This window comes from Oncorhynchus gorbuscha, unplaced genomic scaffold (assembly GCF_021184085.1).
Source record: "Oncorhynchus gorbuscha isolate QuinsamMale2020 ecotype Even-year unplaced genomic scaffold, OgorEven_v1.0 Un_scaffold_1816, whole genome shotgun sequence".
In the NCBI taxonomy this organism is placed as follows: domain Eukaryota; kingdom Metazoa; phylum Chordata; class Actinopteri; order Salmoniformes; family Salmonidae; genus Oncorhynchus; species Oncorhynchus gorbuscha.
Window position 1 is genome coordinate 84,997 of NW_025746490.1, and position 14,900 is coordinate 99,896.

Genomic DNA, 14,900 nt, shown 5'->3' on the forward strand with positions numbered 1-14,900 from the left:
GTGCTAGGAATATGGGACCAAACACTACACTTTCGACAAATTTAACACATATACTGTAAGTTAATTTGTCAAAATACGTTGGTCTCCTAAAATGGGGGACTATGTCGAAAACGTGCTGTTATCATTGAAAATCCAAAGTTCTGCAGTACAGAGGCAAAACAACAAAAAGGTGTCACTGCCCTAATACTTTGAGCTCACTCTATATATCATTATTTAAATGTCAGCAAATGTATGTAGCAATCGCAGATTGTCCCTTTAAAGTTTGAGAGACTCTGGGGAAAGGGACTCAATTCATGCAGTGTATTAGAGCATGTCCGTCATTATTTCTGCTGACCTGGTAATTATGCATTGGATCCGTTTATAATGAAAACAAATGGTCTGATGGATCGGTTTTGCTTTGTTTCTAATACATTCACACAACCGTAAATTGCTCAAGGTTTTTGGGACAACTTGTGGATTATTTTCATCTATTCTTTTGAAGCCAGGTACTTGGATATGGTTTTTGTGTCATCATTGGGGTCAGAATCCATAGTACCACTATAACCACAGGCGGGTATATTTTCTGAGGACCGTCCAAGAACTCCGCATACTTACAACTTTTTCTGCTGAACATCCATCAGAAGAAGCTGCATCTCTCGCTTTTCTTTGACGTAATATTTTGGGGTTTAATAAAAACTCGAAGAAAAGTCACGCGGCATTATACCAGCTAGTTGTTCAACTGTAAGTAAATAATCATCACCACATGAAGAATATCATAAAACAGTTGACAAATTAACGGTATCAGGTTGAAAAAGATTATTCTGATTCAGGTTGATAAATTGTATTACTCGTATCGCCGCTACGTAGTTTGATCAATTGTTTTACCTGAATCGTCTCTTATGTGTAAGTAAATGTCAGGTGTGCAGAACAGGAGGCAGTATCATATTCCTTACCGACTTTCTGGGAAATTGACTATTACGGTGCATATCGCCTCTATAGGTTTCTATATTAGAATCAAAAACTATGATGATCAAGAAGTCTAATTGAGATGTTGAATCAAAACACATGTATTGTTGCCTATTGAATATTTTGAGTGCTGTTTTTTTGTGACCAAAAGTTTTGTTTTTTAATAATCTGTAAAACACATTGAAATGTAATAACCTACAAACACGACCCTCCACTCCATGGCAAACCTCTGAGAAAATAACAGGGAAAGAATGGACTATAGACATTTTGTTTTACCTTTATTTAACCAGGCAGTTAACCTACAGTTAATAACAAATTCTTATTTTCAATGACGGCCTAGGAACAGTGGGTTAACTGCCTGTTCAGGGGCAGAACGACAGATTTGTACCTTGTCAGCTCGGGGGTTTGAACTTGCAACCTTGCGGTTACTAGTACAACGCTCTAACCACTAGGCTACGCTCCCTAGTGAGTGTATTACAGATACTCCTGAATGAATCGTGGATTTGTATTATGTTATCTTTTATCTCACCTCTATTTAACCAGGTAGGCCAGTTGAGAACAAGTTCTCATTTACAACTGCAACCTGGCTAATATAAAGAAAAGCAGTGCGACACAAACAGCAACACAAAGTTACACATGGAATAAACAAACGTCCAGTCAATAACACAATAGAACAAAATATATATACAGTGTGTGCATTCAATTAAATTGTCTTCCAGATCTAGTATTCAGTGCAAAGAACTGCAGTAAAATGTTTTAGATGGATTTAATTGTATTATGCATTTTGTTCCCGTATTTACCCTGGTTAACTAGACTGTATTTGGGTCAGAAGCACCGACATCTGGAGCAAGAGCACAGACAAATTATTGCTAAATTAAGATGTTGTTTTCACATCAGTTTTGGACTAGGAGCCAACGTTTACTAAGTACTAAATAAAACAAAACAAAAATGTTCATCTACAACCATTGCAATGCTCAAACAGTGACATAAACTTCACATTTTTTTAAAGTATTTTGTGAGTTGCAGATTTGCCATACGAAACATGGTATGATACTGCCACCTATTGGCAGTTTATAGCTACGACGACTGTTAATATGCAAGTGGAACGTAACAGTATGAGGGCTAGGGAAATAGGCCAGCAGCAGGGGAGGGAGAAGCTAGTGCTAACTGAGATTGGGGTCAGTCAAAGTCAGTGGTTCCCACACCCTTTACAGCTCTTAGACCCACCACATAATCTAAATCAATGTGTCTGAACAGGCCCCAGTGTTTAGCCGCTACCCAGAGGGAATTATCTGTGACCTTCCTCTGGGTCCCGTCCCACCATATGGGAACCACTGGGAAGGGGATCCAGTCAAGACATCATCCCAACTCCATTTTTGTACCTTCTCCCTGCATTGTGCACTGGTTCGCTCCCACTCAAGGATTTCAAATAATTGAAACGGTGGTTGAATTGGCTGAACAGATATCAGTCCAGTCCTTTTATATCCATGAGGGGAGTGAACAAGTGCACACTTCGGGGAGAAGGGAGAGTATTATAATTAGGCTAAAGACACTATACTCATACCCCAGATCCTTATATTTGCTTGTATCCTCTATGGTTCAGTGACAAGGATGATGGTGGCTCACCCTCGCCCCCTGTTGGTGATATTGCTGCAGCTGCTCCTCTCCTGCTTGCCCGCCCTCGGATACTCCTCCAACAGATTCTTCTACCAAGACATTCTCAACAGAAACGGCAATGGAGAGAGTAGGAGCATACACTTATGTTTTATGAATGAAGAGTTGAACATGAGTACATGCCTTAGGTAGGGGCAATGCATCCACCTTCCATGTAACATACACACAAATGTTTTGCAATTGAAAATGATAGTGAGCCTTTCTTATTGAGCAAGTCCAGGTAGTTCCTCCCTCTTTCAGTCCCTTGGTGCCTAATGAACACGACCCAGAAATGGCTTATCAATTCAAACTCTCAGGGGGGGTTGCACAGACCCAAATGAAGTCTGACTAACTGCTGTTTCGTGTGTATTTTCCTTTCTAGTCCACTTTAACGGTGTAAAGCTCCATGTGGACTCCTCCCAGCCCTCTGTGTTCGCTTTGCGAGGGAGTAACGCAACCCTATCCTGCCGATACTGGTACGAGCCAGAATTGAGCTCCCCCAGGAGGGTGCGGGTGAAGTGGTCCTGGCTGCCCATTGTGGGGGGCCATGAGACAGACGTTCTAGTGGCCATCGGGCCCCGCATTCACAGCTTTGGGGATTTCAGGTACTCTAGCTATTCTTAATGCAGGTGTAAATTGTTATAATTGTGTCACAAATTCCTTATTATGTACCTTGCATTTCTTGTCCTGCATTTTTGTGAATTTCAGGCTTCCTCGCAAAGAGACATCTGTCGAAATGGGACTTCACTGTATAAATAAAGGTTACATTTTGAAAAAGGCTTAATTCACACTCGGCAGAAGTGGAAAAAGTACCCAATTGTCATACTTGAGTAAAAGTAAAACTATCTTAAAACTTCTTCAGGATTGGTGGGTCCCCTGCGGGACGGTTGAGATAACGTAGGTTAATGTGATTAGCATGAGGTTGTAAATGACTCAATCATTTTTTTAAAGCCACCCAGTAAAATACTACTGGAGTTAAAGTCCAAAAGTATCTGGTCTTAAATATACATAAGTATCAAAAGTCGATGTGAATGCTTTAAATTACATTTTTTATATTACGCAAACCAGACTGTCAGATTCTTGATTTAAAGACAGCCAGGGACACGCTCCAAAACTGGCCAACGGAACATGAGTTTAGTCCACCAGAGCAGACATGGGGGTGGTGGTGTGTTATATTGATAAGTGTGTGAATTGGACACTTTTTGCTGTCCTGCCTGAGCGTTTCAATGTAACAAGCAATTTGGGGTGTCAGGAAAAATGTATGGGAATAAAAAGTATATTTTCTTTAGGAATGAAGTGGAGTTAAAGTTGACAAACATATGAATATTCAACTAAAGTGCAGGTACCCCAAAAACTACATAGGTAATACTTTTTTATTTTTTTATTTTGTTACTTTACACCACTGACACTCTGGGCTGTATAGATGAGGAAAAATGCATTTCACACAACTGTTGTGATACAATGGATCATTTTGAGTTTGCCTGCACAAAAATATTTATACATCTGTTCAACACATTGATGATAACAAAGTCCTCTATTTATCTCTCAGGGACCGGGTGCATCTCAGACAGGACTCACCAGGAGATGCTTCGCTGGTCATGACTGAACTCCAGCTCAATGACACGGGTCGTTACCGCTGTGAGGTCATCGACGGGCTGGAGGACAAGAGCGCCACTGTTAACCTCGAGCTACGAGGTAGAATATATTATAGTGCAGTATAACAACCTCATTTGTGAGTGTCATCCAGCCCCTTCCCATCACTACTGTACTCACACACAATTAAGGTGCAATCTGCAATATTTACAGCTATTATGTGGTCATTTAAATGAATTATATATTATAAAGCCTATCAATTTATTCTTGAAAAACATAATGTATGTGTTTAGTACTGTTCATCTGCCTTACCCATTGTTATTGATGTCATGTACTGTCATGCACTACATCTGAGGTTCCCTCTATGGGTTGAAGTGTTACCTTGGTCCAGCCCCATCCCTCAGCTAGAACTAAGTTAGGCTAACCAAGTAAGGCTGCTGTTTGGCTGAGAAACTAATGAAGGATTGTGCCTTAAAAGTCATTACATATCTCTTGCTCCCCTCCAGGTGTGGTGTTTCCCTACCAGCCTCCTCACGGGCGCTACAATCTGACCTACCATGATGCTCAGCAAGTCTGCCAGGAGCAGGACTCCACTCTGGCCACTTTCGAGCAGTTGTTCCAGGCCTGGGAGGAGGGGCTGGACTGGTGCAACGCGGGCTGGCTGGCTGACGGGACAGTGCAGTACCCAATCACCAAGTCCCGGAGCCCCTGTGGGGGGCTGGGCCTCGCCCCCGGGGTTAGGAGCTACGGTAGACGCCACCGCCACCTCCACCGCTACGACGCCTTCTGTTTCTCCTCCTCCCTCCGAGGTGACACACACACACACACACACACACACACACACACACACACACACACACACACACACACACACACACACACACACACACACACACACACACACACACACACACACACACACACACACACACACACACACACTATACAGGTGTACACACTGTACAGGTACACACTATACAGGTACACACTATACAGGTGCAGATATAGAGATAATTCACCCTACAACTAGTGTCAAGCACAGTCCATCTATTGTGTAACATTCTTTTATATGTATTTGAAGAAATCTGCAATTGACTCTTACAGTAACTTTCATTTTGTGGTGAACTTTCAGTGAGCTCCCTTAGATGCATAACTTTGAATTGATCACCTTATCCACCTCCGGTCTCTGCCATGTCCTCTTCTCCAGGTAAGGTCTACTACCTCCAGCTCCCCCAGAAGGTCAACCTCACTGAGGCCCAGCAGGCGTGCTTCAACGACGGGGCCCAGATTGCCAAGGTGGGCCAGCTCTACGCCGCCTGGAAGTTCATGGGCCTGGACCGCTGTGATGCCGGATGGCTTGCTGACGGGAGCCTGCGCTACCCCATCAACAACCCCCGCCGCAACTGTGGCCCCATGGAACCAGGGGTGCGCAGCTTTGGGTTTGCCCCACCGCACCGCAAGCACGGAGTGTACTGCTACAGTGCAGGTACGCGGTAAATCTGATATACGTGGTAAAAGTACATACCAACCTTAGGTCATACCATTTACATCTCTCATAGTAGGTAGGGGAACAAACCGAAATCCACATGAATGAATGTTGACATGCATAGAAATTCAAGAGGCTATGGTGAGAGGGCTGTGTTATGATGTAAAGTTGTGGTATGGTGTGTGAGGGCCTCTACTGTGGTGAAGGCTTGACAAAAAATAATAATACTGGGATACGATGGCCTGATGGTTGTGTTTCAGGGTTATAGTCCTCGCTAGTCTGTCAGCCTCCCTTGTGATTTAGACAAGCAGGTTAGCAACACCATGGTGAACAACATGCATGTCCCACACAGGGTTAGCCACTCACTGTAACAAAAGGAACATTTTGTTCAATGACTTCTCCCTGGATTGGGATGTCCTTTCTCTTTATGGTAAAGGGTATCTTTTTTATAGAAGTTTTACCTCATATTCATTATATCTAGGACAATACCAGTCTACATATGGAAATGGAGCGTTTCAATGTTTTGTAGTCAAAAAGATGGAAGAAAGGGTTGTAACCAAATGACTCCCAGTGATATCATCTGTCATTTTCAAATGAAAACAAAGACTTTCATACAATGACTTTCCAGTCTTCTTGACATCACCGGGCGTAATTTTCTTCTACCTTGGGTGCGTTCGTAAATTCACTCTGGCTATCTACTCCGATTTCAGAGCACTATCGTCTGAGTGTGACAGAGCGCAGAATCACTGATGAATTTGCGAACTCTCAACACCTGTTGAATATGGCCGGTGTCAGTAAACATCGGTAAAAAAAAGCATCATTAAATTGTTGCCAGCAGCACAGTTAGTCACCAAAACTCTGGATAACATGGTCAGAGGGAAGTATTCTCTCATTTATGTCTGGAAGTAGCTAGCAAGCTAGCTAACTTTAGCCAGTTAGCTTGGGTGCTTGACTGCTGTTGTGAGGCCAGAACGCTCAGAACAACCCTACTCCTTGGCCAGAGTATCCAGTGTTCGCTCTGAACGCTCCGAGAGCGAAACACTGAATATACGAATGGACAATCTGACAAACGCCCAGAGCGCTTACGAACGCCCAGAGCACACTCTGAGCGCTCTCTAGCACTCAGAGTGAATTTACGAGCGCACCCCTTGTTGACTACAAAACCATTTCACATATGCAGACACTGGTATGGTGCTGGATGTAACAAATATGAAGTTAAACTGTGAAGTGGTCCTTGAATTAATCTATGACTGATCCTCTAATGTCATGTATGAATATTATACAGAATAATAATATTATTATAATATTGATATGTTTTACCAATAATTCTGGACCCACCTAAATCTTGCTGTAGGCTATAATGTGATCCATCACTAAGTATGAATGAATCTGTATTTAAACTCTGACCTCAGCTTCAACTGCAATATTATGCATATTTGTATTTATACTTCATGTATTGTATTTATCTGCTGTACTCTCTTTGTAAACATATTTGTGTATGACATAGGAGCTGAACTCGAATTAATAGGTCATTCATTCATTATCAAGAATAACCAGTTCTGTGATGATTTATAAGCTGTTATTATCTTTATCTAAAAAACAAGTACTTATATTTTATACTGTATGGCCTGTACCTCACTTGGTTGGCTGGTTTGATTATGTAGGTGGTGGGTTTTAACATGGTTTTAGACGATAACGGACACGTATACTAACTTATTTTGTAAAATAAATAGTCAACATTTTGCTTCATGTGTTAATGATGTTGCGTACTTTGGACGCATGCTTGGTTTGTTTGTGTTTTTATAACGTTCAATTCAAACATTAAATCCTTGCACATGTACCAGGCTTAGCAGTGTTGCTTCCTCGCTCACAACATCATTACCAGTACTTGATCTTGCGCCCTCTGCCTCACCAACACAGGTGACCACCATGCTTGACAACGTACTAACCAGTTGCGCCACAAAAAAAATATCCAATTCAATGGCACTATTGGTGACATTTCATGCTGCGGAGTGAGCTAACATCACGATCTTATCTCCGTTACACTCACACCAGAGGAAGCTGGTGGGAGGAGCTATAGGAGGACGGGGTCATTGTAATGACTGGAATGGAATCAATGGAACAGAGTCAAACGTGGTTTCCATATGTTTGATGTGTTTGATACAGTTCCATTTATTCCATTCAGCCAATTACAATGAGCCCATCCTCCTATAGCTCCTCCCATCCGCCTCCTCTGACACACACACAACCCAGCTAACAATTCCTATGTCTGAAACCTTTGTGGAATGTTATGTTTTACTGTTCTCCTTACGTGAAAGTGTCCAGTTCTTTGTGAGTTTTGGAAATGTTTCATTTACATCAATGAGCACATCACCAGATTATAATTAGCATGTTTTGTCATGAAGTTTTTAACATGTTCAGAAAACATTAAGGTTGGGATTCAATGCAATTGCGGGTTATAGTTGAGGCTTTTAAAGGCAATGTTCCCGCGTTTGCGAAGATCCCATTCACGATAAACACTGTAAGTGTCGGCTCAATCGTAAATTGCCTTTAAAAAGCGCAATGCCTATGCCTATAACCCAGGATGGGATTGAATCCTGGTCTAACACTTTGTGTCCTGCTCTACCTCAGCATCCATCTGTTCAAGCATTGCTATTAACAACTTTAATACATGATTACACTGCTATTAACAACTTTAATACATGATTACACTGCTATTAACAACTTTAATACATGATTACACTGCTATTAACAACTTTAATACATGATTACACTGCTATTAACAACTTTAATACATGATTACACTGCTATTAACAACTTTAATACATGATTACACTGCTATTAACAACTTTAATACATGATTACACTGCTATTAACAACTTTTAATACATGATTACACTGCTATTAACAACTTTAATACATGATTACACTGCTATTAACAACTTTAATACATGATTACACTGCTATTAACAACTTTAATACATGATTACACTGCTATTAACAACTTTAATACATGATTACACTGCTATTAACAACTTTAATACATGATTACACTGCTATTAACAACTTTAATACATGATTACACTGCTATTAACAACTTTAATACATGATTACACTGCTATTAACAACTTTAATACATGATTACACTGCTATTAACAACTTTAATACATGATTACACTGCTATTAACAACTTTAATACATGATTACACTGCTATTAACAACTTTAATACATGATTACACTGCTATTAACAACTTTAATACATGATTACACTGCTATTAACAACTTTAATACATGATTACACTGCTATTAACAACTTTAATACATGATTACACTGCTATTAACAACTTTAATACATGATTACACTGCTATTAACAACTTTAATACATGATTACACTGCTATTAACAACTTTAATACATGATTACACTGCTATTAACAACTTTAATACATGATTACACTGCTATTAACAACTTTAATACATGATTACACTGCTATTAACAACTTTAATACATGATTACACTGCTATTAACAACTTTAATACATGATTACACTGCTATTAACAACTTTAATACATGATTACACTGCTATTAACAACTTTAATACATGATTACACTGCTATTAACAACTTTAATACATGATTACACTGCTATTAACAACTTTAATACATGATTACACTGCTATTAACAACTTTAATACATGATTACACTGCTATTAACAACTTTAATACATGATTACACTGCTATTAACAACTTTAATACATGATTACACTGCTATTAACAACTTTAATACATGATTACACTGCTATTAACAACTTTAATACATGATTACACTGCTATTAACAACTTTAATACATGATTACACTGCTATTAACAACTTTAATACATGATTACACTGCTATTAACAACTTTAATACATGATTACACTGCTATTAACAACTTTAATACATGATTACACTGCTATTAACAACTTTAATACATGATTACACTGCTATTAACAACTTTAATACATGATTTTATTTATTTATTTAACCAGGTAAGCTAGTTGAGAACAAGTTCTCATTTACAACTGCGACCTGGCCAAGATAAAGCAAAGCAGTGCGACACAAACAACAACACAGAGTTACACATGGAATAAACAAGCAGTCAGTACCGTCAATAACACAATAGAAAAAAACAAAGTCTATATACAGTGTGTGCAAATAGCGTGAGAAGGTAAGGCAATAAATAGGCCATAGTAGCGAAGTATTTACATTTTAGCAAATTAACACTGGAGTGATAGATGAGCAGATGGTGATGTGCAAGTAGAAATATCGGTGTGCAAAAGAGCAGAAAAGTCAATAAAAACAATATGGGGATGAGGTAGGTAGATTGGGTGGGCTATTTACAGATGGACTATGTACAGCTGCAGTGATCGGTTAGCTGCTCAGATAACTGATGTTTAAAGTTAGTGAGGGAAATATAAGTCTCCAGCTTCAGAGATTTTGCTATTCGTTCCAGTCATTGGCAGCAGAGAACTGGAAGGAAAGGCGGCCAAAACAGGTGTTGGCTTTGGGGATGACCAGTGAGATATACCTGCTGGAGCGCGTGCTACGGGTGGGTGTTGTTATCATGACCAGTGAGCTGACATAAGGCGGCGCTTTACCTAGAATAGATTTATAGATGACCTGGAGCCAGTGGGTCTGGCGACGAAAATGTAGCGAGGGCCAGCCGACTAAAGCATACAGGTCGCAGTGGTGGGTGGTATAAGGGCATTGGTGACAAAACGGATGGCACTGTGATAGACTGCATCTACCTCAGCATTTTATTGAGTAGGGTATTGGAGGCTATTTTGTAAATGACATCGCCGAAGTCGAGGATCGCTAGGATAGTCAGTTTTACGAGGGTATGTTTGGCAGAATGAGTGAAGGAGGCTTCGTTGTGAAATAGGAAGCCGATTCTAGATGTAATTTTGGATTGGAGATGTTTAATATGAGTCTGGAAGGAGAGTTTACAGTCTAGCCAGACACCTAGGTACTTGTAGTTGTCCACATATTCTAAGTCAGAACCGTCCAGAGTAGTGATGCTAGGTTGGGTGGGCGGGTGTGGGCAGGGAACGGTTGAAAAACATGCATTTGGTTTTACTAGCATTTAAGAGCAGTTGGAGGCCACAGAATGAGTGTTGTATGGCATTGAAGCTCGTTTGGAGGTTTGTTAACACAGTGTCCAAAGAAGGGCCAGATCTATACAGAATACAGTATACCTCTATGCGTAGAGGTGGGTCAGGGAATCACCCGCAGCAAGAGCGACATCGTTGATATATACATAGAAAAGAGTCAGCCCGAGAATTGAACCCTGTGGTACCCTCATAGAGACTGCCACAGGTCCGGACAACAGGCCCTCTGATTTGACACACTGAACTTTGTCTGAGAAGTAGTTGGTGAACCAGGCGAGGCAGTCATTTGAGGAACCAGGGCTGTTGAGTCTGCCGATAAGAATACGGTGATTGACAGAGTCGAAAGCCTTGGCCAATTAGTGAGGGAGAGCCTCAAATAACCCTTAATTTCTATATATCCACTGTGTACATTAATTGCGTCAAAGTAGGTCAACATGGAAGCGAAAGTCTGACAATTTTTATCCCCGTAATGCAACACACTTGGAAAGGTGACCAACGACTTTATAAAACAGAGCCACTCGTACACAAGCAATTCCTAATGAGCCATGTACAACTGCTTTACCCCATCACAAACCCAGAATATGTTGTTTTACTCCGTTGTTTGTAAACCTTGTCTTTGTAAACAAACAATGTATCGCTTCAAAAACATGGTTAAAACTATCAGTTAGATCTCATGGACTGTCTGCCTTTGCACCTGTGGTTACATTGCTCCAGTCCTATCCCTCAGCCTTATTGTAATTCCAGTGGCAGGGCTGTTGTTTGGCTGAAAAATAGAATTACATTACAGTCATTACATATCTCTTGTTCCCCTCCAGTTGTGGTGTTTCCCTACCAGCCTCCTCACGGGCGCTACAATCTGACCTACCATGATGCTCAGCAAGTCTGCCAGGAGCAGGACTCCACTCTGGCCACCTTCGAGCAGTTGTTCCAGGCCTGGGAGGAGGGTCTGAACTGGTGCAACGCAGGCTGGCTGGCTGACGGGACAGTGCAGTACCCCATCACCAAGCCCCGAAGGCCCTGTGGGGACTGGGCCTCTCCCCGGGGTTAGGAGTTACGGTAGTCGCCACCCACACCTCCACCGCTACGATGTGTTTTGCTCCTCCTCCCCTCCGAGGTGAGAGATGTTTAGACTTCTGTACATCCCATAGAGAAAGATCAACACTTTGTAACTGGATGTGTACATCCCATAGAGAAAGATCAACACTGTGGAACTGGATGTGTACATCCCATAGAGAAAGATCAACACTGTGGAACTGGATGTGTACATCCCATAGAGAAAGATCAACACTGTGGAACTGGATGTGTACATCCCATAGAGAAAGATCAACACTGTGGAACTGGATGTGTACATCCCATAGAGAAAGATCAACACTGTGGAACTGGATGTGTACATCCCATAGAGAAAGATCAACACTGTGGAACTGGATGTGTACATCCCATAGAGAAAGATTAACACTGTGGAACTGGATGTGTACATCCCATAGAGAAAGATTAACACTGTGGAACTGGATGTGTACATCCCATAGAGAAAGATCAACACTGTGGAACTGGATGTGTACATCCCATAGAGAAAGATCAACACTGTGGAACTGGATGTGTACATCCCATAGAGAAAGATCAACACTGTGGAACTGGATGTGTACATCCCATAGAGAAAGATCAACACTGTGGAACTGGATGTGTACATCCCATAGAGAAAGATCAACACTGTGGAACTGGATGTGTACATCCCATAGAGAAAGATCCACACTGTGGAACTGGATGTGTACATCCCATAGAGAAAGATCAACACTGTGGAACTGGATGTGTACATCCCATAGAGAAAGATCAACACTGTGGAACTGGATGTGTACATCCCATAGAGAAAGATTAACACTGTGGAACTGGATGTGTACATCCCATAGAGAAAGATTAACACTGTGTAAATGGATGTGTACATCCCATAGAGAAAGATCAACACTGTGTAACTGGATGTGTACATCCCATAGAGAAAGATTAACACTGTGGAACTGGATGTGTACATCCCATAGAGAAAGATCAACACTGTGGAACTGGGTGTCTACATCCCATAGAGAAAGATCAACACTGTGGAACTGGATGTGTACATCCCATAGAGAAAGATCAACACTGTGGAACTGGATGTGTACATCCCATAGAGAAAGATCAACACTGTGTAAATGGATGTGTACATCCCATAGAGATCAGAAAGATCAACACTGTGTAAATGGATGTGTACATCCCATAGAGAAAGATTAACACTGTGGAACTGGATGTGTACATCCCATAGAGAAAGATCAACACTGTGGAACTGGATGTGTACATCCCATAGAGAAAGATCAACACTGTGGAACTGGATGTGTACATCCCATAGAGAAAGATCAACACTGTGGAACTGGATGTGTACATCCCATAGAGAAAGATCAACACTGTGGAACTGGATGTGTACATCCCATAGAGAAAGATCAACACTGTGGAACTGGATGTGTACATCCCATAGAGAAAGATCAACACTGTGGAACTGGATGTGTACATCCCATAGAGAAAGATTAACACTGTGTAACTGGATGTGTACACTCTTAGGAAAAAAGGTTCCAAAAGGGTTCTTCGGCTGTCCCAATAGGAAAACCCTTTAAGGTTCCAGGTAGAACCATTTTTGGTTCCAGGTAGAACCATTTTTGGTTTCATGTAGAATCCTCTGTGGAAAGGGTTCTACATGGAACACAAAAGGGTTTTTCAAAGGGTTCTCCTATGGGGACAGCCAAAGAACAATTTTAGGTTCTAGATAACACCTTTTTTTCTAAGAGTGTTTAGATATGCTAAGCTTGGATTTGGATGGGTAGACAATACAGTTTCCCTTTCTCTTCTCCAGGTAAGGTCTACTACCTCCAGCACCCCCAGAAGGTCAACCTCACTGAGGCCCAGCAGGCGTGCTTCAACGACGGGGCCCAGATAGCCAAGGTGGGCCAGCTCTATGTCGCCTGGAGGTTCATGGGCCTGAACCACTGTGATGCCGGATGGCTCGCCGATGGGAGCCTGCGCTACCCCATCACCAAACCCAGCCGCAACTGTGGCCCCCTGGAACCAGGGGTGCGCAGCTTTGGGTTCCCCCCTCCATTCCAGAAGCATGGGGTGTACTGCTACAGTGCAGGTATGCTGTAAATCTGATAGATGTGATACATCTACATATCACCAATCTCACATCTCTTCTAGTATGGTAACAGATCACAATCCAGAATTGAATAGGTGTATCTCATGAATAGAAATTCTATAATTACTATATTAGGATGCGAAGGTTGCGTTATGGTGTGAAGTTGTGAGAATTTCTAATGTAGCTGGGGCCTGCTATTAACAACTGGGAGAATTATCTGTCTGTACTTAGTGGCTGTACATGTTTACTATGGTCCTCCTTGTGAGCAGCCACCCTTGTTATTTACACAAGCAGGTTAGCAGCACCATGGTGAACATGCATTGCTCACACAGGATCAAATACTCACTGCATCTAGCCTGTGGTCAACGAGATCAGGAACATTTGTCGTAGTCCAACATTCAAGGACTTGAGATTTCCTCGCTCTGTTTTTTTGGCGTTATTTGATAGGGACAGATATAATCTAGAGATTGAATGAACAACAGTCAGATGCAATGCACCATCATACCTGAGCTAAATTCCAGTGGTTGTCCTCAGATTATCATTGAAGTACACTAGTTAGTATTAAAACATCTACACAGTTGTTCTGATGTCATGAGCCAGATCTTTACAGTATGCATATCTATGACTGTTGATAGATGTGTTATATTGTAATATAATGTATGAATACTATACCTACACAACTGTAGTACATTATGGACCCACCTACATCTTGTTGTAGCCTATAATGTGATCCCTCACTATGTGTGAATGAACCTGTAGTTAAACCCGGACCTCAGCTTCAACTGTAATATTATGTGTATTGTTAGTTCAACTTCCTGTATTGTAAACATTTACTGTTCTCTCTTTGTAAACATTTTCCTGTACGACATAGGAGCTGATCTCAGCTGATATTTTTGTTAAATAAATTGTCTACCTTTTAAGAGGC

At 41.2% G+C, this 14,900-nt stretch overlaps 2 protein-coding genes across 2 annotated transcripts; both read left to right on the top strand.

The window, feature by feature from the left end:
* The first annotated feature begins 597 nt into the window (after positions 1 to 597).
* Positions 598 to 11,875, top strand: LOC124024275 (hyaluronan and proteoglycan link protein 3-like). The gene is made up of 7 exons (XM_046338265.1): positions 598 to 720; positions 2,549 to 2,689; positions 2,981 to 3,203; positions 4,148 to 4,293; positions 4,698 to 5,000; positions 5,399 to 5,677; positions 11,643 to 11,875. The coding sequence occupies exons 2-7, from the start codon at positions 2,557 to 2,559 to the stop codon at positions 11,873 to 11,875; spliced, it is 1,317 nt and encodes a 438-aa protein (XP_046194221.1). The 5' UTR covers positions 598 to 720; positions 2,549 to 2,556.
* A 1,372-nt stretch (positions 11,876 to 13,247) lies between these two features.
* LOC124024280 (hyaluronan and proteoglycan link protein 3-like) lies at positions 13,248 to 14,900 on the top strand. Its single transcript, XM_046338268.1, has one exon. It carries the CDS (start codon positions 13,660 to 13,662, stop codon positions 13,984 to 13,986), a length of 327 nt encoding a protein of 108 aa, XP_046194224.1. The 5' UTR covers positions 13,248 to 13,659; the 3' UTR covers positions 13,987 to 14,900.